Below are 22,191 nucleotides of genomic sequence, written 5' to 3'. Positions count from 1 at the left end.
AGACAGGTGTATTTGCTGGAGTGACATGGCCAAAATTTGTTCTTATGGTTGATACGTTAACTTTTGGGGGAACATAATACAGACTTGCTTTAGAAAAAATGGGTGAGGGGCACATGGCTGCCTCAGCTGGTGAAGCACACAACTCTTGACCTCAGGGGCTGTCTAAGTTCGAGCCCCATGCTGGGTGTAGAGAGTACTTAAACATAAAAAAAAAAAAAAAACTTCCCTTGACTCCTCCTTTTTGACCAATGGATTATTTAGAAGTCTGTTGTTTAATTTCCATATCTTCAGAAATCCTGTTACCTTGTGTTATTGATTTCTAGTTTGATCCTACTGTGGTCAGAGAACACATTCTGGATTATTTCTTTTTAAATTTTAAGTTTTTTTGAGGTGTTTTATGGATATAGATATGGCCTCTTTTTGTACATGTCCCATGGACTCTTGAGAAGAATGTGTTTTGCTGTTGTATTCTTTTTTATTTTTAAAAAATGTTTATTTTGATGTAAGTGAGCACAAGTGGGGGAGGGACAGAGAAAGAGAGAGAAAGAATCCCAAGCAGGTTCCGGGTTGCCAGTGTGGGGCCCCACTGGGACTCTAACCCCATGAACTGTCAGATCATGACCTGAGCTGAAATCGAGAGTCGGATGCTTAACCCACTGAGCCACCTAGGCACCCCTTGATGTTGTATAATATAAATGTCCATTAGGTCTATATGTCCATATTCTATAAATGTCCATTAGGTCCTTAATGGTGTGGAGTTACTTTTTTTTTTTTTTTTGCATCTACACTTATGTTTTTTTCCCCCAAGTTTTTACTTAAACTCCAGCTAATTAACATACAGTGCAATATTAATTTCAGGCATAGAATTTAGTGATTCATCACTTACATAACAATACTCGGTGCTCATCACAAGTGCCCTCCCTAATCCTCATCACCTATTTCTACCCATTCTTCTGCCCACCCCTCCTCTGGTAACCATCAATTTGTTCTTTATAGTTAAGAGTCTGTTTCTTGGTTTGCCTCTCTCCACCCTGCTCCCACCCCCTCACCATCATATTCATTTGTTTTGTTTCTTACACTCTATGTATCAGTGAAATCATATTTTTGTCTTTCTCTGACTTACTTCACTTTAGCATAATACTCTCTAGCTCCATCCACGTCACTGCAAATGGCAAGGCTTCATTTTTTAATGGTTGAGTAATGTTCCACTGTGTGTGTGTGTATGTGTGTGTACATCTTTATCCATTCATTAGTCAATGGACATTTGGGCTCTTTCCATAATTTGGCTATTGTTGATGATGCTGCTACAAACACTGGGGTGCATGCATCTCTTCAAATCAGTATTTTTGTACCCTCTGGGTAAATTCCTAGCAGTAAAATTGCTGGATCATAGTGTAGTTCTATTTTTAACTTTTAAAGGAACTTCCATACTGTTTTCCAGAGTGGCTGCACCAGTTTGCACTCTCATACTGGTGTTGAGTTCTATATCCTTGTTGATTTTCTGGCTGGTTGCACTATCAATTGTTGAGAGAATACTGACATGTCCAATTGTAATTGTGGATTTTCTAATAGTTTTTGCTTCACATAATTTGCAATTCTGTTGTTTGGTGCATATACATTACGGATTGCATTGTCATCTTGGTGGACTGACCTTCTTATCACTATGTCATGTCTTTCTCTCTCCCTGGTAGTTTTCCTTGCTCTGAAGTTTACTGTATCCAACAATAATATAACCATTCCTGTTTTCGTTTGTTTAAAGTTTCTTTTGTAGATCTTTCCCTTTCTTTTACTTTAGCCAACCAATATTGTGACATTTGAAGTGAGTTTCTTACAGCTTATACTTGGATCACGTTATTTTATCCACTCTGACACTCTCTGCCTTTTAATTGGTATATTGAGACCATTTATGTTTAATGATATGCTTGGGCTTATGTTTGGCCCTTTTCCCCTATTCTTTCAGCTCTTCATTTCTCTGCCTTACCATGAGTTTCTGAAACATTTTTTAAAATTCCGTTTTGGTTTACCTACTGTGTTTGAGTGTTTCTCTTTTGTAGACTTCTTAGTGGTTGCTCTAGATATTATATTATGCAACCATAACTTACCACAACCTATTGGCATCAAGATTTTACCAATTTGAGTAAAATATGGAAACTTTACCTCCCTTTTAAAAAGTCCTTTCACCCTTCCTCATTTATAATATGTTGTCTTTTTTTTTTTTTCCAGTGAACTCTAAGCCCAACATGGAGTTCAAATTCACAAATTTGAGATCAAGAGTCGTAGGCTCTAGTGACTGAGCCAGCCAGGTGCCCCTATCATATGTTGTGTTAATTACTTCCTCTATACGCACTGAGAACCACAGCAGACAAGGTTATAATTTTTGCTTCATCGAATAAAATTTAGAAAACTCAGAATTTAGAAATTTAGAAAATTTAGAAAAAATCTGTTGTATTTACACATTTTTCCTTGTTCTTTCCACTGTTCTTTCTTCCTTAATGTCCTAAGATCCCTTTTTTTCATGATTTCCATTCTTTCCTTAAAATTCTGACTGTGGTAAAAACCACATAACTTACAATTTACCATCTTTAACATTTTAAAGTGTACAGTTCAATAGTGTTACATATGCCTACATTATTGTGCAATGGATCTTCAGAACTTTTTCATTTTGCAAAACTGAAACTCTACCCATTAAATACTCCTCATCTCCCCTCCTCCAGCCCCTGGCAATCACCATTCTACTTTGTTTCTATGAATTTGACTACTGTAGATACCCTCATGTAAGTGTAATCACACAGTATGTCTTTTTTTCTTTTTAGATTTTACTGTGCTAAAAACACATAAACTCTATCCTAACACATTTTAAGTGTATTGTTGACTTAGGTACAATGTTGTACAGCAGATCTCTAGACCTTATTTATCTTACTCAACTAAAACTTTATGCCTGTTGATAAATAACTCCCCATTTTCCAACCCCCACACACCCTGGTAACCACCATTCCAGTCTTTAATCTTACAAATTAGACTATTTTAGACAGTGCATATAAATGGAATTGTGTGGTACTTGTCTTTCTGTGTCTGGTGTATTTCACCTAGCATAATGTCCTAAAGGTCCATCCACGTTGTCAAATAGTGCAGAATTTCCCTCTTTTTTGAGGGTGAATGGTATTATATTGTATGTATATACCACATTTTATGTATCCATTCATCTGTTGATGGACATTTTAGGTTGTTTCCCCATCTTAGCTGTTGTGAATAGTGCTACAATGAAAATGAGAGTGCTAATCTCTCTTCAAGGTGCTGATTTAAATTCTTTTGCATATATACCTAGAAGTGGAATTGCACGATCATATTGTAGTTGGATTTAAATTTTGAGGAATCTCCATCTCGTTTTCCACAGCGGCTGCACCATATTGTATCCCTACCAACAGTGCACAAGGCTTCTGGTTCCTCCACATCCTTGCCAACACTTAAAAAAAATTTTTTTTAATAGCCATCCTGGCAAGTATGATATTTATTTGCATTCTCTTGATGATTAGTGAAGAGCATTTATTCATGTATCTGCTTGCCATTTGTGTATCTTTTTTTGAGAAATATCTATCCAAGTCCTCAGCCTATTTTAATCATGTTATTCGTTTTTTTGTTACTGAGTTATATAGTTCCTTCTATAACTTGGACATGAATCCCTTAGCAGAGAAATGGCTTGCAATATTTTCCCCTGTTCTACAGGTTGCCATTTCACGCTACTGATTGTTTTCTTTTGCAGAAGCTTTTTAGTTTGATGTAATCCTGTTTGTGTAATTTTGTTTTTGTAGCCTGAACTTTTGGTGTCATATCTGTGAAATCACTGCCAAGACCAATGTCATAAAGCTTTTCCCCTATTTTCCTCTAGGGGTCTATGTATGTATGTGTGTAATCTCTACGTCCAAAGTGGGGCTCAAACTCGTGACTCTGAGATCAAGAGCTGCATGCTCTACAGATTGAGCCAGCCGGGCACCCCTCCTCTAGCATTCTTACAGTTCAGATCTCATATTTAAGTCTTTGATTCATTTTTGAGTTGTTTTTTTATGTATGAATAAAGTTCAGGTCCAATTTCATTCTGTTACATGTGGATATCCAGTTTTCCCAACACCGTTTGTTGAAGAGATTATCCTTTTCTCATTGTGTGTTCTTGACATCCTTGTGGAACATCAGTTGACTATATGCACATGGATTCATGTCTGGGCTCTCTATTGGGCTCCACTGATCTACATGTTGGTATTTATACCAATACCATACTGTTTTGGTTACTGTAGTTTCAATATATAACTTGAAATCAGAAGTGTGATGCCCTCAGCTTTGTTCTTTCTCAGGATTGCTTTGGCTATTCAGGATCTTTGGTGGCTCCATATGAACTACAGCATCACTCTATTTCCGTAAAAAATATTTTTGAAATTTTGATACGCACTGCATTGAATCTGTAGATTGCTTTGGGTAGTATGGGACATTTTAATAATATTAATTCCTCCAACCCGGGAACATGGGATGTCTTTCCATTTGTTTCATTTCTTTCATCAATGTTTTATAGTTTTCAGTATGTAAGTGTTGCACTTCCTTAGTTTACTCTTAAGTATTTTATTCTTTTTGACGCTACTGGAAATTGAATTATTTTTCCTAATCCCCTTTTCAAATAGCTCTTTGTTAATGTATACAAAATACAACCAAATTTTGTATGTTGATTTTGTATCCTGTAAGTTTACTGAATTTATTTACTAGTTCTTTAAGTTTTTAAAATGAAGTCTTTGGGGGTTTTCTCTATATAATACTAAGTTGTCTGCAAACAGGGATATGTTTACTTCTTCCCTGCCAATGTTGATGTCTTTTATCTTTTTTTTTTTTTTTTTTTTTTTTTTTTTTAAATCTAACCTCTCTGGCTAAGACTTTTTAGCCTTAATGAAAAGGTATAGAATTTCAACAAATGCTTTTTCTGCATCTACTGAAGTGATCTTGTGATTTTATCCTTTATTCTACTGATGTCCTGTTGGATTCAGTTTGCTAGTATTTTATTGAGGATGTACCCATCTATATTCAGTAGGGATATTGGCCTGTAATTTTCTTTTCTCGTGGTGTGTTTAGCTTTGGTACCAGAATAATGTTTGCCTATAAAATGAGTTCAGAGGTGTTTTTATCTCTTTAAGTTTTTGAAAACTTTTGAGAAGGACTGGAATTAATTCCTCTTTAAGTGTTTGGTAAAATTCACCAGTGAAGTTACTTGGTCCCAGGCTTTTCATTAGGTGGTTTCTGATGACTGATTCAATCTCTATACTGGTTATGATTCTGATTAAAGATTTCTATTTCTCCATGACTTAGTTTTAGTAGGTTATATGTTTCTAGGAATTCATTCATTTGTTCTAGGTTATCCAGTCTGTTGGCAAATAACTGTTCATAGTTATCTCCATGATTCTTTGTATTCACATCTTAAGTTGTAATGTCTCTTCTCGTTTCTGACTTTACTTGCCTTTCTCTTTTTTTCCATAGTCTAGCTGAGAGTTTGCCAATTTTATTTTTTCAAGAAACTCTGTTTCATTTATTTTTTTCTATTTTCTCCTTTTAAATTTATATCCGCGTTAATCTTTGTTATTTTCTTCTTTTGGCTAACCTTGGGCTTGGTTTGCTTCTTCCTTTCCAGCTTCTTTCTAGCTCTAAGTGTAAAGTTAGATTGCTTTAGGTCTAGTCGTGTATCTAGGTCATGGTTTTTTATTCATTTAGCCACTCTATGTCTTCTGATAGAGGAATTTAATCTGCTTACATTTAGAGTGATTATTGGGGTACCTGGGTGGCTCAGTCAGTTAAGCGTCTCACTTTGGCTCAGGTCATGATCTCATGGCTCGTGAGTTCGAGCCCCGCATCAGGCTCTGTGCTGGCAGCTCGGAGCCTGGAGCCTACTTCGGATTCTGTCTCCCTCTCTCTCTGCCCCTCCCCACCTCGTGCTCTGTCTCTCAAAAATAAACATTAAAAATTTTTTTTAAACATTTGGAATGATTATTGATAAGGAAGGACTTGCTATTTTTAAAGCTAAGGAAGTTCATTTACAGCAGAGATAGGAGGCTGATATGATAGTACTCAGACTTGTTTTTTCTCACCCCCTTTCTTCCACTTCTACTAGGCTGCTAGGGGTCTCCTAGGACTCAGAAGTGTGTGTATGTGCATGTGTGCATGTATGTGTGTGTGTATGTCCCACATCCTGGGCAGTGCTCCCCACCAAAAGCCAGGGACTTAATGGAAATTTATGGAAACATTAAAAAAAAAATTAAAAATCCAAGCCACTTGTCTGTTAAAGTTAGGATAGGCCATGACCTAAGGAATCCAGACACTTTCCTCTTCCCCAGGGCCCAGAATCTTGCCCTGAAATCTGTTCCAACAAGAACACTGAAACAAGAAATGTCTTTTCCTCCCCCTCACCTCTCTGAGTTTGGTAGTGTGAAACTGAAGGAGCTGGCCAGGCTGCCTTGACAAGGTTGCTTGATACTGTGAGTAAGGGGAACGTAGGGGGTTTAGGATTTCTGATTACAGGAGCTCCTCGACTGCTCCTTCCTCCAAAAAATCAGCTTCTCATAGAAGGTTTCTAGCATGGCCAGGGAGCTGCTGGCAGTCTCCAGAAAAGGGCTGCAATCCTTGGGACCTGAGCACCATAGTTGTAGGGACCACCTTTATCACTCACACAAAAGTTTCTCAGATTTGGGCTGGCTTGTTTATATCTCACTTTGTTCCAAAAGAGGATTGAAAGTGGTTTCCCCTGGCTAAGCCTTGTGCCAGGTGCTATTGGTAGAGGAGAGAGGGAAGATCCTGTCTCTGTCTCCTGGGAATTGATGTCCAAATCACAATCCTAGACTACTCCTAAATTCCCATTGCTAATAGTGTAACCACTAAAAAAAAAAAAATTCAAGGCATAGAGATATGGCTAAAAAGCCAACAGATAAGTCAAAATACAATTAAATATTTAGTTAACCCAAAAAGAAGGTGGGAAAAGAGGGACAAAGAATAGAAAACAAAAGGGGAAAAACACCCAACCGTATCAATATTACATTAAATATAAAGGACTAAACATTTCCATTAAAAGAGAGTTTCTCAAACTGGTTAAAAGCAAGCCAGTCTTTATATATAAAAACATAGATAAGCTGGAAGAAAATGAGATGCCAGGCAAAAAGTAAGCATAAGAAGACATATTAATATTGGTAGACTTCCAGACAATGAGTTTTTTCAGTGATAAAGGACATTTAATAGTGATAAAAATGTCAATTCATCAGGAAGATATAGCCAGCCATCATAAATTTGTATGCACCCACATCGGAGGATAAGACCTTAGTGAGAATAAACTTAAAGTCTTAGCCATGGGATACTGTGTACTGGGAGTGGGGTTTAGCCCCAGCAGCTGGTACAGGATTTGTGGGTCCCCTGTGGGCTTGGAGTTGCTCTGCTCATAGCTTCAGGAGTGATCCGAGTCTAGTGGAGCTCAGCATTCTAAGCTGAGATAACCGGAAGGCATGAATAAACCAGGGTCCCTAATTTGGAAGCAAAATATGGGCCAGCTGGCTCTCGGGCACGCCACGCAACACCGGGCCTTCGGACTGCGAGCCCTCACCTCCGCTTCTCACCGTCAGCCTGGGAGGTCTCACAGAGACCCTGGAGAGGGACAGGTCTGCCCACTTAGCAGGAGCCGTGAGGCCCTGGTCCTGCCTGCCACTGAGCCTCATGTCCCCTCCTCCCTCCCTCTGAAACCCAGCCATGGCTTCCGTCAGGCTAAGAGTATGTTCTGTTTCCAGCACACAAACGGCTGGTAAGCCCTTATCGACCTCATGCCTGCTCCTGCTTCGAGGCTGGCTCAGCAGGGGCAGCTGGGTGTCTCAGTCGGTCAAGCGTCCGACTCACGGTCTCACGGGTTCGAGTCCCGCATGGGGCGCTGCGCTGACAGCGTGGGGTCTTCTCGGGATTCTTTCTCCTTTTCTCTCTGCCCCTCCCCCACTCATGCTGTCTCTGTCTCTCAAAACAAATAAGTAAACTTAAAAAAATTTAAAAAAGAACACCTGGGCTCAGCAGCTGAGCGTTAAACAGAACGACAGCTGTGCTAAGTGAAGGTGAATCTTGAGGCTCAAGGGAGTGAGTTAATAAGCGACCAGACGATCTAAGGGAGAGGGAGGGGACATCAAGTGGGGACTGGCCATCCCAAGATGGTGGGTTCAAAGTACCCATTTAGGTTCGATTCGGGTTGCAGGTGGGTGACAGGAGTGGCGGGGAAAGACAGGAGATGCTGGTCAGATTGTGAGCTGCGACACTGAGACATCGACAGCACACAGTCTGCTTCACGCTGTTATCTTCCAAGGCGTTAAATGTTTCACTTTAAAATGGACAACGTATTCACCTAAATGGTACCAAGTCCCTACTTTTCCTTTAGAGCAGTTGAGTAGCGTTTCGATAATGAGATTGTCTCATATCCCCAGGAGTGGCCTTCTAGCAGTTGGGTGACTTAAATGCTTGTCATTCTGAAAGCGCAGTGACTGACCAGGCCCCTGATGGCCTGGGCTTCCTACACAACATCCCTGAGCTGTGACCAATCTGGATGAAAGATAAAGCTCTACAGCAATGAAGACAGGAATGGGGCTTTTGCTTTTAGGGTATATTCCTTACTCTTTAATATAATAAACTGCCTGGGGCGCCTGGGGGGCTCAGTCGGTTAAGCGTCCGACTTCAGCTGAGGTCACGATCTCGTGGCTTGTGAGTTTGAGCCCCGCGTCGGGCTCTGTGCTGACGGCTCGGAGCCTGGAGGCTGCCTCTGATTCTGTGTCTCCTCCTCTCTCTGCCCCTCCCCTGCTCATGCTCTGTCTCTCAATAACAAATAAATGTTAAAAAAAATTTTTTTTTAAATGTGTATATAATAAACTGCTAAAATTCTTCTTGGATAGCCTCTGGGACAAATGAGTTGCATAATAAGATTTTTAAAAGTCCCTCCGAACTGGCTCTGGCATTGAAAACGAAAGCAGGAAACAAAGCAAGTGTGAAAATCAACAGAACCTACCGGTGACACGGCCTAAGCCTACAAGTTAAAACTAGGGCGCGTCTAAGGACGGCCTCGGAAACTGAAATGTTGGGAGCTGAGACGTGATGGTCACCTGGCTTTGGACCGGCGGTCACTTCCGTCCTCCTGCTCGCAGATCTTTACAGTAAGACACAAAAGCCATTTTCCAAAATTCTGAGTCTGTGGAGCCTTCCCCCCAGTAGTAACTGCCTCCTCTGATCTCTGCAGGCTGGGGTCGCGGTCCCCGAGGGGAACCCCAGAGAGGCCCACCCCCAGCTCTGTCGAGAGACAGCACCATCTGAAGCTCCCTCAATAAGGCGGGCCGCCCGCTGGCCGGCACGGGGCTGCTCTCGGTGGCCGCCTGGCTCAGCATGAGGCCTGCGGGGAAGGGATGGGCAGGAGTCACTGGGCACACTTACAGCCTGCCGGCCTCTAACCTCCGGGTGCGCTGCGGGCACGGGCGCTGCACACGGGCGCCGTCCGCACGGGAGACGCGCATTTCTCCCCAGGCCCGCGCTCTCACCTGAGGGCTGCCCCCGTCACAGTGCCTAGCGCTCCCGGAGCACGGTATCCCCAAAACGAGGATCCAGGCCACCTCTCCAGAGTTTCAGAGTGAGCATCAAGTTGGCCTCTCCTGGTGAATTGTTTTTCATTTTTGAAAAAGTTTCCTTATGTCTTTTAAGTTTATTCATTTTGAGAGCGTGCGAGTGGAGGAGGGGCAGAGCGAGGGAGAGAGAGAATGCCAAGCAGGAACTCACAAACCACGAGATCACAACCTGAGCTGAAGTCGAGTCAGACGCTCAACCGACTGAGCCACCAGGTGCCCCCTGATGACCCGTCTTTTATTCTCCGGGGCCTAGAATAGAGCCTGGCATGCGGTGCCCAACAGGGGTTCGTAGGCTGAATGGGGTGAACGTGCAACAGACGTAATCCAGATCGTTCCTTGTTCTGTCCCGGCGATTACGCATGATCAACGCTAAGCTTAGACTGCAACTGCCACTGTTTCCCTGCTTGTCTGCTAATAATCCTTCTTAGTTTTTATTTGCGGCTCTTGGACTTTTGGCTTTATTATAGCTCATCTTTGATTCTAAGTCCCATTTCTAGAAGGAGCTTGTAGAAGTATAGGGACAAGATGGGGAAGACTTTCAGTCGCCAGTGTCCCTGCCGGGAGAACACCTGACATCTGTCAGACGGACCCACTCTGTCGCCAGCGGGCCCCACACTCCTCGGGAGGCACAGAGCTAGTAGGAGGTTTGCTGTGCCGGGTGGGCCTCCACTTGGGCCCCTCCACCCTGATCTGAGATTTCTGGTGGATGCTGATGAAGGCCTGGGAGCCTGAGTGCAGGGTACCTCAGGGCAGGGCAGCAAGAACCCTGAGCAGCCAAGAGGAGGGGTTGAAGTGGGAAATAAAGCACAGGGCTCCTGAATTTCCCATCTCTGAGAGCCTGGGGGTCAAGGGGGATAGGAATGGAGACGGTCAAGTCAATTATAAAACTGGATCTGAACTAATTGGGGAGTAAAGGCAGCACCACAAAATTATCTGCATTCCATATGCAGACATGTAGGGAGGGAGACAATTTAGAGGGTTTGGATACAATCTGACTCCAGACCCTTCACAAAAAAAGAAAGTACCAGAGCTGTCCACGTCCAGCTGGACTTGTACCTGGAGGGAAAAGTATCCAGAGGAAATGTGACCATAAGGGAAACTGGTGGGGACGATAACTCAAGGCCAAAGGAGTTTGAATGACGTTATAAAAAGTTCTAGCCCCTGAGGAGAGAGCAAGTTTCAAAGACCACAGTTTCTGTAGCTTAAGAAAAACCTGTGGTGTGCCTCAGGGGGAGGAGAAAGACCAGACTCCGTGGAGGCCAAGAGATCTGGGGCCTCTGAGCAGTCGTGCGACTTCGGGCAAGTTTGTTAGCTGCTCTGAGCCGCAGGGTGCTCACCGCTAAAAAGGGGACGTCCAGAGTGCCTCCACCCAGGGCTGTGGGGGGGATTAAAACGAGGCAGTGTGTCCAGGGGCACAGCACAGCTTACACGGGCTCGCCCAGTGAACGCAAGGATGCCTTCCTTGTCCGGGCTCGCTCGCCGTCTAACGGCCGCTCGTGAAATGTGCACGAGAGGTCCGCATGGCCAAGAGTCTCGGTGACACTTTTCACGGCTCATTTAGGATCCTGCGAGGTATTTTCATGCCCGTCCCCCTGTAGATACATGCGAGCAGGTATGGAATGCACGTACGACACAAGGATGGCCTCAATCTCTTGTCTAGATCTATCATCGAAACACGCTAAGTTCACCGTCCCTGAGACGATGACTGTGAACGGAGCGGTAAGGACGCGGGTCTCTAGAGTAGGTTTGCATCGTAAAATGAAAGCGGGAACATTCAGATACCCTGCCTCCCAAGTTAGCCCGACTAACAGATCTTTGAAACCAAGAATGATGGTGCCTTTACGGAAAGGAAAACCAAAGAGACTCTCGGTGCCAGGGGAGAGCTCTTTCGTCCCTAAGCGGCGCATGATGTCACGAAAATCCCGAACTCACCAGGGCTTGCAGCTTGGGACAGTGGACGGAGAGCTGGATGAGAGTGCTGTCGGTTATCTGCAGACAAACACGCTGTGTCAGTGTGGCTTCTACGCCAGAACCTAGCACCTGATGTGGGCTTCTCCTGAACACGAGCACCGAAGGTGTGAAACGGAACCGAAAGCTCATCTCCAGCACACCCGGGCTGGGGGCTCCTCTCGCTGCAGGCAACCTCACACCTGCCCACTCGTATGGTCGCTAAGCTGCTCTCTGGGCTCTCCTCTCGGGCCCCACGAGGGCCCAGGGACGGGGACACACAGGAAGTAGGTAAGGAGGGTCCCCCAGGATTCTCCCCTGTAGAGTCACCCCATCACTGGACACGCAAGCTTAAGTCTCCCTTCGGCTCTGGGAAAGACGTAAATAATATTTCGATGTCTGCAAACGATGGAGCTGAACGTCTCAGCTGTAGCCGGGATGGCTGAGAGGAGCCCAAAGTCCATGCAGCCCGCTGTCAGGCCCTCGTGGGTCCCCAGGCCCCGAGACGCACACGGCGGCAGGCGGGGTGCACACAACAGCCAGGTGGGGTGTGGGTGAGCGGCTGAGGCCCGCCGTCGGGGCTGAGGGGCCAGCGCTAGCAGGGCTTGTCAGGGGTCTACTCACCAGGACGCATTCTTCAAGATCCATCTTCTCCAGATCGTGGCAATTCTGAAAAAGCCAATAAAACCACCCCCACCATGCGGTCAGTGGTCAGGGCAGCACTAATGGCGTGCGTGCGTGCGTGCGTGTGTGTGTGTGTGCGTGTGTGTGTGTATGTGTGTGTGCGCGTGCGCGTACCGGCCCCGCCTCCCTTAAGCTCCTCCAGGAAGGGGCGTGCCCTGCTCCTGTGTGAACTGGCTCCGCCTCCCTCACGCTCCTCCAGGAAGGGGCGTGCCCTGCCCCTGTGGTAACTGGCCCCGCCCCCCTCACGCTTCTCCAGGAAGGGGCGTGCCCTGCCCGTGTGAACTGGCCCTGCCTCCCTCACGCTCCTCCAGGAAGGGGCGTGCCCTGCCCCTGTGGTAACTGGCCCCGCCCCCCTCACGCTCCTCCAGGAAGGGGCGTGCCCTGCCCCTGTGGTAACTGGCCCCGCCCCCCTCACGCTCCTCCAGGAAGGGGCGTGCCCTGCCCCTGTGTGAACTGGCCCTGCCTCCCTCACGCTCCTCCAGGAAGGGGCGTGCCCTGCCCCTGTGGTAACTGGCCCGGCCCCCCTCACGCTCCTCCAGGAAGGGGCGTGCCCTGCCCCTGTGTGAACTGGCCCTGCCTCCCTCACGCTCCTCCAGGAAGGGGCGTGCCCTGCCCCTGTGTGAACTGGCCCGGCCCCCCTCACGCTCCTCCAGGAAGGGGCGTGCCCTGCCCCTGTGTGAACTGGCCCGGCCTCCCTCACGCTCCTCCAGGAAGGGGCGTGCCCTGCCCCTGTGGTAACTGGCCCGGCCCCCCTCACGCTCCTCCAGGAAGGGGCGTGCCCTGCCCCTGTGGTAACTGGCCCCGCCTCCCTCACGCTCCTCCAGGAAGGGGCGTGCCCTGCCCCTGTGTGAACCGGCCCCGCCTCCCTTACTCTCCTCCGGGAAGGGGGTGCCCTGTCCCTAAGCTGACCCAGCGAGCCAGCACTTGTGAGCAGTGCCTTCTGAATCACACTCACTTAAACGGGAATGCGGCTGCCCTGGGCTGCGCCTCCTTCTCTCACCCCGAAAGGTAGTGGCCTCCACCTTCCTAGCGGCTCATGGGTACCATCCTGTACATTTTAGCCACAGAAGAGGCTCTGGGAAGGCATGGGGCGTGGTGCTTGGGCACAGTGTGGACACGTGAAGGTTAGGGGAGGAGGAAGGGAGCGTATCACCATCCCCACAAGGTCACGGGTTCCCGGCAGCAGGCCAGAGGGGACCTCCATGATGGTCACGTCTGCCAGGTGAGGCAGAAAAGGGAACAGAGGCGGGGCACAGCCCACCTGGAGGAGGCACCAAGAGGCTGGGTCAGGGTGCGCGGTGGGGAAGGGCACGTACCGCAGGGAGGACGTTCTCGTTGTGGTCCCACCTGACCAGGTGACAGTGAGGTCCAGACTGCTCCAGGACCTCCTGCGGGGCCCCCTGAGCTTTCTGGGACAATGGGGAAATGCACCCTGTGCCCGCCATTCTACTTGGTAGAATACCAAGAACACCACTTGGTCAACTCTGACAGGACACGCACTTTGCACACCCCAAAACCACTGCGAGTCCTTTGGAAGTGAGGGTGGTGAATTACAGTTGGGTTTTGTTTTTTGAAAGCTCTGCCTTACCCGAGCTAGAAGTGTAAAGCCTGCATCAGTCAAATGGGAACACCGAGCAGCCTCCAAAATCCTGGGATGCGAAGCGCACGGGAGGAAAAGGTAGTGACTGGTTAACAAGAGAAAACAAACTTTGTGATGCACACTCTTGACTTTCTTCTGCTGACACACCTCCGCTTCTGAAACAGTCCTGAGGACTGCTGTCCCCCGCCCAGAGGAGGGGAAGGAGGCTTAAGGAGACACGTGGCCTGCTCTACGGCCCAAAGTTCCAGCCCAAACTTGGGAGTGAACCCAACAATCTTTCCACAAAACCAGGACATTGTTGCTGCTATTGTTTTTAAGCATTATTCCAATATTTGTTGAATGTTTTGTAAGTAGGCTCGAGCCCAACGCGGGACTCAAACTCACAACCCTGAGATCAAGACCTAAGCCAAGATTAAGAGTCAGACACCTAACCAACTAAGCCCCCCAGGCGCCCCCATCTAATATTTGTTGACTTTTAAACACAATTAAAATCAAGTTTTACTGAACAAAATCGTCTTGATATATACTGAATTTAATGAAATTCCCAGTTACCATAAAGGCAATTTTAAAACTTTGCAGCCAGTGAAAAAACATGAGTTAATTCTCAATGCCCATGCTTAACAGGGACAGAGGGATAAATAACACTCTGAAGTTAAATACTCCCTTTATAGCAGTAATTCTGACCACCTTCTGACAAGTTTTGATCATCCACATTCCTTCCCCTATTCAAAAATATCAAAATTCCCCAGAATCATCCCTAATGAAGAGACAACAGACAGTCCTTAGGAGATGGGAAAGAAGTATCCTTTTTCCGCCTCTCGCACAGGGGTTAAGATGGCCGGTTCTGAGGTCAACGTTTCAAGTTCAAACTCTACTTTTACTTCCTACTCATCACGTGACTCAGTATATTATGTGATTTTCCTGGAGCCCTGGTTTCCCCTCTGCCAGACAAGTGGGAATAGCAGTGCATGTCTCCTAGAGATGTGGGGAGGATCGAATGCGATAATGATATGGGAGTTCAACTGACGTTAGCGTTAGCATTTTGCTGCCATTATTAAAGTTTTAAGATTCGGGGCACCTGGGTGGCTCAGTCGGTTGAGCGGCCGACTTTGGCTCAGGTCACGATCTCGCGGTCCGTGAGTTCGAGTCCCACGTCAGGCTCTGTGCTGACAGCTCAGAGCCTGGAGCCTGTTTCAGATTCTGTGTCTCCCTCTCTCTCTGACCCTCCCCCGTTCATGCTCTGTCTCTCTCTGTCTCAAAAATAAATAAACGTTAAAAAAAAAAAATTAAAAAAAAAAAAGTTTTAAGATCCACAGTACTTCTGGAGGATCAGAAAACCAATCGTTTTTGTTAAAACAAGACCTCCTTCCGCTAGGGAAGATGACAGATAAAGCGACTGTGATCTGTCCACTTCTGTGCATTTAGTGACTGGTTTGGAGGAGAATCTGGTAACGTCTGGATGTGAGGCTATCGTGGTGACACCGTCAGGGCGCTCTGACGTCAGCGGCCGTGACAGGATGGGGCAAATCAGACGGGCACACGGGTGAAGTCCGTCAAGAAGTTGCAGTTCAGACTCCGGGGCGGCGGCCGGCTTCGCGCCCTCCCGTCCGTCCCTAAGCGAACCGGTTACGCTCCGTCCCGCCCCAACCCGACTGACGAAAGCCGCCGCCGCCGCCGCCGCCCCGCCGCGGCCACCACCTCCTCCGTCACCACCCACTCCACCCGCTCGCGAGCCTCTCCCCTCCTGCGGGGGGACCTCCGGCCGCGGGCTCCGAGCTGCGAAGCCAAAGCGCGGCGCACTCACTGGAGTCGCGGGCAGTTGAGAGCCAGGGCCGTGAGGGAGGCGTCCGTGAGGTGGCTGCAGCCGGAGAGGCACAGGGCCTGCAGCCGATGGCAGCCGCGGCATATCTGCACGACTCCTTCGTCCGTCACGCGCTGCGGAAAACCAGAACAGGAAGGGGCGTCAGAAGGCACCGGCGATGCCGGAAGGAGGGCAGCAAAACGCGATCTAGCGCCGGCCGGCGGGTCTGGGCTGCCAGTTACTAGCATTTCACCCTAACGATTTAAACGAAACAAGGTGAGGGGCGCCCGGGGGGGGGTGGGGGGGCTCAGTCGGTCGGGCGGCCGACTTCGGCTCGGGTCGTGACCTCGCGGTCCGTGGGTTCGAGCCCCGCGGCGGGCTCCGTGCTGACGGCTCGGAGCCCGGAGCCCGTTTCAGGTTCTGTGTCTCCCTCTCTCTCTCTGCCTCTCCCCCGCTCATGCTCTGTCTCTGTCTGTCTCTGTCAAAAATAAATAAACATTAAAAAAACGAAGAACATGCTTAAAAAAAATAAAGAATAAATAACTACATACATACATACATAAAACAAGGTGACGCACAGGGCGGACCCGTGTTTGTCACCTCCGCACAGCTTCAACACACCTGAGTGCTACTGACAGGGAGTGAAACTTTAAAATTCCGTTTTCCTCCCCGGCATTGATTTGATTTTGTTTTTTTCAGGAAAAGTTCATAAACTCGTGTTAAAAATCACGTTGGATAAAGAGCTCGTAGGAATTGCCCGGTTAAGTGACAGAACAATTTTTGGTTGAATTTCTACAGATTAATGCTTTAAATATCTACCGTCTAAATCATATATGTATATATTTATAACATGCCCCCAAATGTTTTAGAAAATAGCAAATGGCAGAAGTCACTAAAAGATTGACAAGTTGCTCGCACGTTGACACTGCACGTGAAGTCACCTGTCAGTGCTCTCCTAACACAATTCAGGGTCTGAACACTGAACAGCGCCCGTCAGGTCGTTATTTGTCCGGAAGGCGGTTTCTCTTGTATCTGCCACCATCAAGGATTCCAAAGACTCATACGATTCGTTCACTAAGTAGCGCGCGCAACGAATTTCTCTTACTCTTCTCAAAACTTATGCTCCCCTTGAGACACCCGCAGGACGCAGCACGCGGCCTCTTCAAGGGTCAACAGTGACAATGGCAGTGAGGAAGCAACAGGCGCGTCTCGCACGCTAACGCCATGACGGAAGTGACACCTTGATCTCGCATTTATCCTTTATCTTTCAACGCACCGTCACATCTGTCATTTCATTTCATCCACTGAGATGTGACGACCGTCATCCTCCCCATTTTAGAAGTTAAGAGAACAAAACAAAACACTGAGACCTTACCAGGGATTCCTTCAGGTTCGTGACTGGTTCACGGAATTCCTGGTATCTTACAACAGACCAAGACCCCAGTTGTAGGGGAAACGTCGGCGGCTCCGGATGGGCCATTTCGCTTCGACTGTCATTCTTTCATCTTGTGGCAAAGCGACGGATCGCGCGAGGACACAGACTGGGAAACGAGGGTGTGCTGACCCCCCACCCCCTGCCTGGGTGCCTAGAGGCGAGGCCCGCAGCGGACCCCGGGGGAGGGCGCCCCCAGGGAAGCGCGTCACTTACCGAGCAGGACTGCAGGTTGAGGCTCACGAGCTCGTGGCAGTAATTCTGAATGTGCTTCAGGGCTTCGTCTTCTAACTGAGCGGACACAGAAAACAGAAGAGGAGGGAACGGGCTGCGGGCGCGGCGGAGAACCAGGAGGGACCAGCAGCAGCTCTCCGGTGAGGGGCCCCCGCCGTGTGTCGCCGGCCCCTCGGTACCTGCGTGCAGCCCCTCAGGAGCAGGGCTTTCAGGCCGCGACAACCTCGCACCAGCGCCTCGATGCCGTCCTTCGTGATCTGGTCACACCACGACAGGTTCAGGTATTCCAGGTTTCGGCAGCCCTCACTGGGGGAACGAGAGGCGACGCGACGCGTGGGCAACCCGTCCCACGGAGAGATTACCGAGCGTGAGCTCGGTAAATCACAAGCCACTCGGGGAGAGAAAATGGCTCTGACCCGAGTCTCCTATTTCTTGTTCCGATGGGACCGCTAGGTTTCAGACGGGGCGCCCCGGGGGCTCAGTCAGTTCAGCGTCCGACTTTGGCCTTTGGCTCAGGTCACGATCTCGTGGTCGGTGAGTGCGAGCCCCATGTCGGGCTCTGTGCTGACGGCTCGGGGCCTGGAGCCCGCTTCGGATTCTGTGTCTCCCTCTCTCCCTCTGCCCCTCCCAACTAGCACTGTCTCTCCCTCTCTCTCTCAAAAATAAACATTTGAAAAATTAAAAAAAAAAAAGATAGATGGAAAGGTTTAGACACACCAGGATGCTCGCAGGTTAGGGTGTTTCTCCAGGCAGCGGGCACGCTTACCTGATCCCCTTCAAGGAGCTGTTTGTAATAGACACACAGGAAGTCAGATCCAGATGTTTCAGCTTGGAACAGAATCGGCTAAGGCTATAACACGTGCTGGAAAAGAGCAGACACACTAAAGATATTTTCAACCATGTTTCTCTCCCCTCACTCTCCGCATGGTCAATTAGCCACCGAACTAACCCTCGTTACTTACCTGTCAGTGATTTTGGTGCAACCGTTGAGGTTTAAATGTTCAATGTTGCGGCAGTTCTGTGCGAAGGTCCTAAAAAGAGAAAACATTTAAAAACTCCCTGGACAGCCACTAGAGGGCGCGGGTCACCATTCACATTTAGAACAGTGCTCCTCGAGCTAAAAATTTTGTTTTATTGTGCAAAGAGCATTTAACATGAGACTTACTCCCCACAAATTTTAAGAGTACAATATATTATGGCCGACTTTAGGTACCGGTGCTCCGCAAACTTTAATGTGCACGTGAAACAGCTGGGGTTCTTCCCACAGTGCAGATTCAACGGTACTGCTAAGCAAACTGCTGAACGGTCTGTGTTTTTTTCTTTTTTTCTTCCTTCCTTCCTTCCTTCCTTCCTTCCTTTTCTTTCTCTTCCTTTCCTTTCTTCTTTTCCTTCCCTTCCTCCATCCGTCTCCCTCCCTTTCTTTTCTTTCTTTTCCTTCCTTCCCTTCTTCCTTTTCTTTCTCTTTATTTCCTTTCCTTCCTTCTTTTTCTTTTTTCCTTCTTTCTTTCCTTTCCTTCCTTCCTCTCCTTTCCTTCCTTCCTTCCCTTCCTTTTCTTTCTCTCTCCCTTCCTCCCTCCCTCCCTTCCTCCCTCCCTCCCTTCCTTTACTTCCTTCTTTTCCTTCCTTCCCTTCTTTCTTCCTTTTCTTCCTTTTCCTTCCTTCCTGTCTGCATTTCTACAAAATTCCCAAGTGATGCCAGTGCTGCTGCTCTGGAACTACACGTTGAGAAGCAAAGCCTAAGACTGACTATGCATCGGTCATAATTCTCCTTCAACCCACACCTTGGTGGGTTGATATCTGAGGGTGGAGGCCTGGCTCCTTGTTACTTCTCTTTATAGAAAAATCAGTTCGAAGCAAGGGGGTTGAATCTTTCTTGTATTGTGCCATGCTGCCATTTGGTTATTTAAGAGCCTTCCTGGAGAAACCATCTTTGGCCATTGATAGGGTCAGTGGTTGATCAGTATGAAGAACCATCCAGCTACTGGTGCAAATACTCAGTCACAAAAGGCAACTTCCTCAATAATTTGTGGGTTGGTAGCAAGGTCAGAAGTGGAAAATTAAATATCTCTTCCTCTCCACCTACTCTTTAACATATCAGCTTGGACTGGCTCCGCTCATCTGCATTTTCCTGAGATACAGCTTCAATGTATCTTTAGGGGTGAGTCCCGATTCTTGCATACAGTAGCCAAATGTCTCCCAAACCTGGCCTCAAACCACATGTCACTCTTATCTGCTCCTTCTGCCCTGGTAGGGTGCTATGGAAGTGAGCTAGAGCCTGGTGGAATGCCGAAGTTGAAGATATGGAGCCCAAAGTCTGACCAAGGTGATTAGAATGATCAGAGAAGAGTATTAGAGCAGAGAGAACTTTAGAGGGTTCCCCTCAAGAACTCAGTAGAGTACTAATCAGAGCATATGCATATGTGGAAACTACCCAAAGCCAGGGAAAGAATCCTTAAAAACCGTTAAAGGGAACAACAGCCAGAGCCTACCCGGAGTCAGGAAAGTGCCCATTCCCACAAGCCAACAATGCAAATCATCTTAATCTGTGGGACACTAGGTAGAGCACTGAGAACTCATTGCTTCAGGTATACAATTAGCCCTCGACGAAACACTGCTTCAGTCCAACTTAACAAATTTAAAAAAGAAGAGGGGTTGAAGAGAACTATGTCCAAATAACTCAACTGTGTCCAGAACAAAACTCAAGAACAGTTATAGGAATACAAAATATTCAGCTACCAAAATAAAACTCACGATGTCTGGCATTGAACAAAAAGTTGCCATGCATTCAAAGAAGAAGGAAAACACAACCATAATGAGGACAAATTTTCAATCAAAGCTGACCCAGAACTGACACAAATATTCGAGATAGCAGACAAAGACATTAAAAGTTATTACAACTGTGTTCTGTAGAATGTAGTTCTATGGTGCTACCTGAAGATTAAACAAGTTATGTTTATTAAATATGCCATGTAGAGACATCAGAGATATTTTTAAAGACCCAAATTAAACTTTCAGACAATGGCTGAGATAAAAAATTTCCTGGATGGGATTAACAGCAGATGAGACGTTGTGGAAGAAAATATTGGTGATCTTGAAGACATAGCAATAGAAACTATCCAAAATGAAACATGGAAAGAAAACAAGAAAAAATAAAAAGAACAGAACACGAATGAGTTGTGGGACAGCTTCAAGCAACCTAATATACATGTGACTGGGAGTCTCCAAGGAATAGGAGGTTAGGGAGGGGGGGGTAGTGGATATCTGAAGAAGTATTGGCCAAAATTTTTCCAAAATTTATGAAAACTATAAACCTACAGATCCAAGAAACTTGAAGAATTTGAAGTACAAGAAATATGAAGAAAAATACATCAGGGCATATCATAACCAAATTGGTCAAAAGCAGTGATGGAGTAATCTTAAAGCAACCAGAGAAAAAGACACATTATGTACAGAGAAAGAAAAATAAGGGTGACAGAAGATTTCTCACAGGTAACAAAAGAGCAAGAAAACAGAGGAACAGCATCTTTAAAATACTGAAAACAAAAAAAAACCTGTCAACAAAATTCTATGCTGAGCAAAAATATTTTTCAAAAGTGAAGGAAAAATAAGTTTTTTCAGACACAGAAGAGCTGAAAGAGGGGCACCTGGTGGCTCAGTCAGTTAAACCTCTGACTTAGGCTCAGGTCACGATCTCAAAGTCTGTGAGTTCGAGCCCTGCTTCAGGCTCTTTGCTGACAGTGTGGAGCCTGCTTCAGATTCTGTGTCTCCCTTTCTCTCTGCCCCTATTCAACTCGTGCTCTTTCTCTCTTTCAAAACTAGAAGAAGAAGGAAAAAAAAAAAAAAAAGAGCTGAAAGAATTAATCAGATCTGCGGTACAAGAAATGTTAAAGAACAGTCTTTAGGTAGAAAAAAGAGTGACACTAGATGACAATTTGTATCTGCACAAAGGAATGAAGAATTGGAAACAGTAACTACTTGGGTATATGAAGTCAATTTTTTAGTTATTTAAATCTCTTAAAAAATAATTGACTATTAAAAACTACTAACAATCTAGTGTGGAATTTATATTATACGTAGATTGAACATGTGTAGCAATAATAGCATAAAGGCTGAGTGAGGAAAACTGGAATTGATATGTAATATAATTTGAGGGTACATTATAAGTCCAAGATGTACGTTATAAACTCCAAAACAACAATTAAATTATAAAATAACACATTACAGCTCTAATCCAAAAAAGGATAAAAAATGGAACTATAACAAATTCTTAATCCAAAAAAAGGCAGACAAAGACGAAAGGGAAAGAAAAAAGTGTATGGGACAAATAGAAAACAAATAGCAAGAGAGTAGATATAAAACCAACCATATCATATCAATTATCACATTAAATTTAAATAATCTAAATACCCAAATTAAAAAGCAGAGATTGTAATAATGGATCAAAAAAGCAACATCCAACCATACATTGCTTACAAGAAACTAACTTTAAATATAAAGATACAAATCAGTGAAAAGTAAAAGAACAGAAAAACATGCCATGCCAACACTAATCAAAGAAATCTGGAGTGTCTATGTGATATCAGATGACGTAGACCTCACAGCAAAGAATACTACCAGAAATAAAAGAAGGCCATGTGATAGTGATACATGGTCAATCCATCATAAAGGCACAGCACCCTAAATGTGTATATACCTAATAACAGATCTTCAAAATACATGAAGAAATAAAGTGACAGAACTGCAAAGAGAAACAAATACAAAATTATAGGCAGAGATTTCAATGTAACTGTCGATCAAATAAGAAGTCAGCAAATCAGTAAAGATATAAAACACTTGACCA

General features: G+C 46.1%; 1 protein-coding gene across 3 annotated transcripts in view; it reads right to left on the bottom strand.

Moving 5' to 3' along the window:
* FBXL2 (F-box and leucine rich repeat protein 2) overlaps positions 1–22,191 on the bottom strand; it is a 113,140-nt gene that overhangs the window by 16,273 nt on the left and 74,676 nt on the right. For 2 of the 3 annotated variants that reach the window (XM_060638147.3, XM_060638149.3), the window contains 8 exons: positions 18,314–18,382; positions 18,118–18,213; positions 17,531–17,657; positions 17,334–17,408; positions 15,689–15,819; positions 13,873–13,969; positions 12,225–12,269; positions 11,586–11,642 (listed from right to left, as the gene is read on the bottom strand). In XM_060638147.3, the coding sequence (XP_060494130.1) occupies positions 11,586–11,642; positions 12,225–12,269; positions 13,873–13,969; positions 15,689–15,819; positions 17,334–17,408; positions 17,531–17,657; positions 18,118–18,213; positions 18,314–18,382 (697 nt within the window). The remainder of the gene's footprint in view (positions 1–11,585; positions 11,643–12,224; positions 12,270–13,872; positions 13,970–15,688; positions 15,820–17,333; positions 17,409–17,530; positions 17,658–18,117; positions 18,214–18,313; positions 18,383–22,191) is intronic. The other variant, XM_060638148.3, reaches the window with a different exon arrangement.

Source organism: Panthera onca, chromosome C2 (assembly GCF_046562875.1).
Source record: "Panthera onca isolate mPanOnc1 chromosome C2, mPanOnc1 haplotype 2, whole genome shotgun sequence".
NCBI lineage: Eukaryota > Metazoa > Chordata > Mammalia > Carnivora > Felidae > Panthera > Panthera onca.
This window is presented reverse-complemented; position numbering and strand designations above follow the sequence as displayed.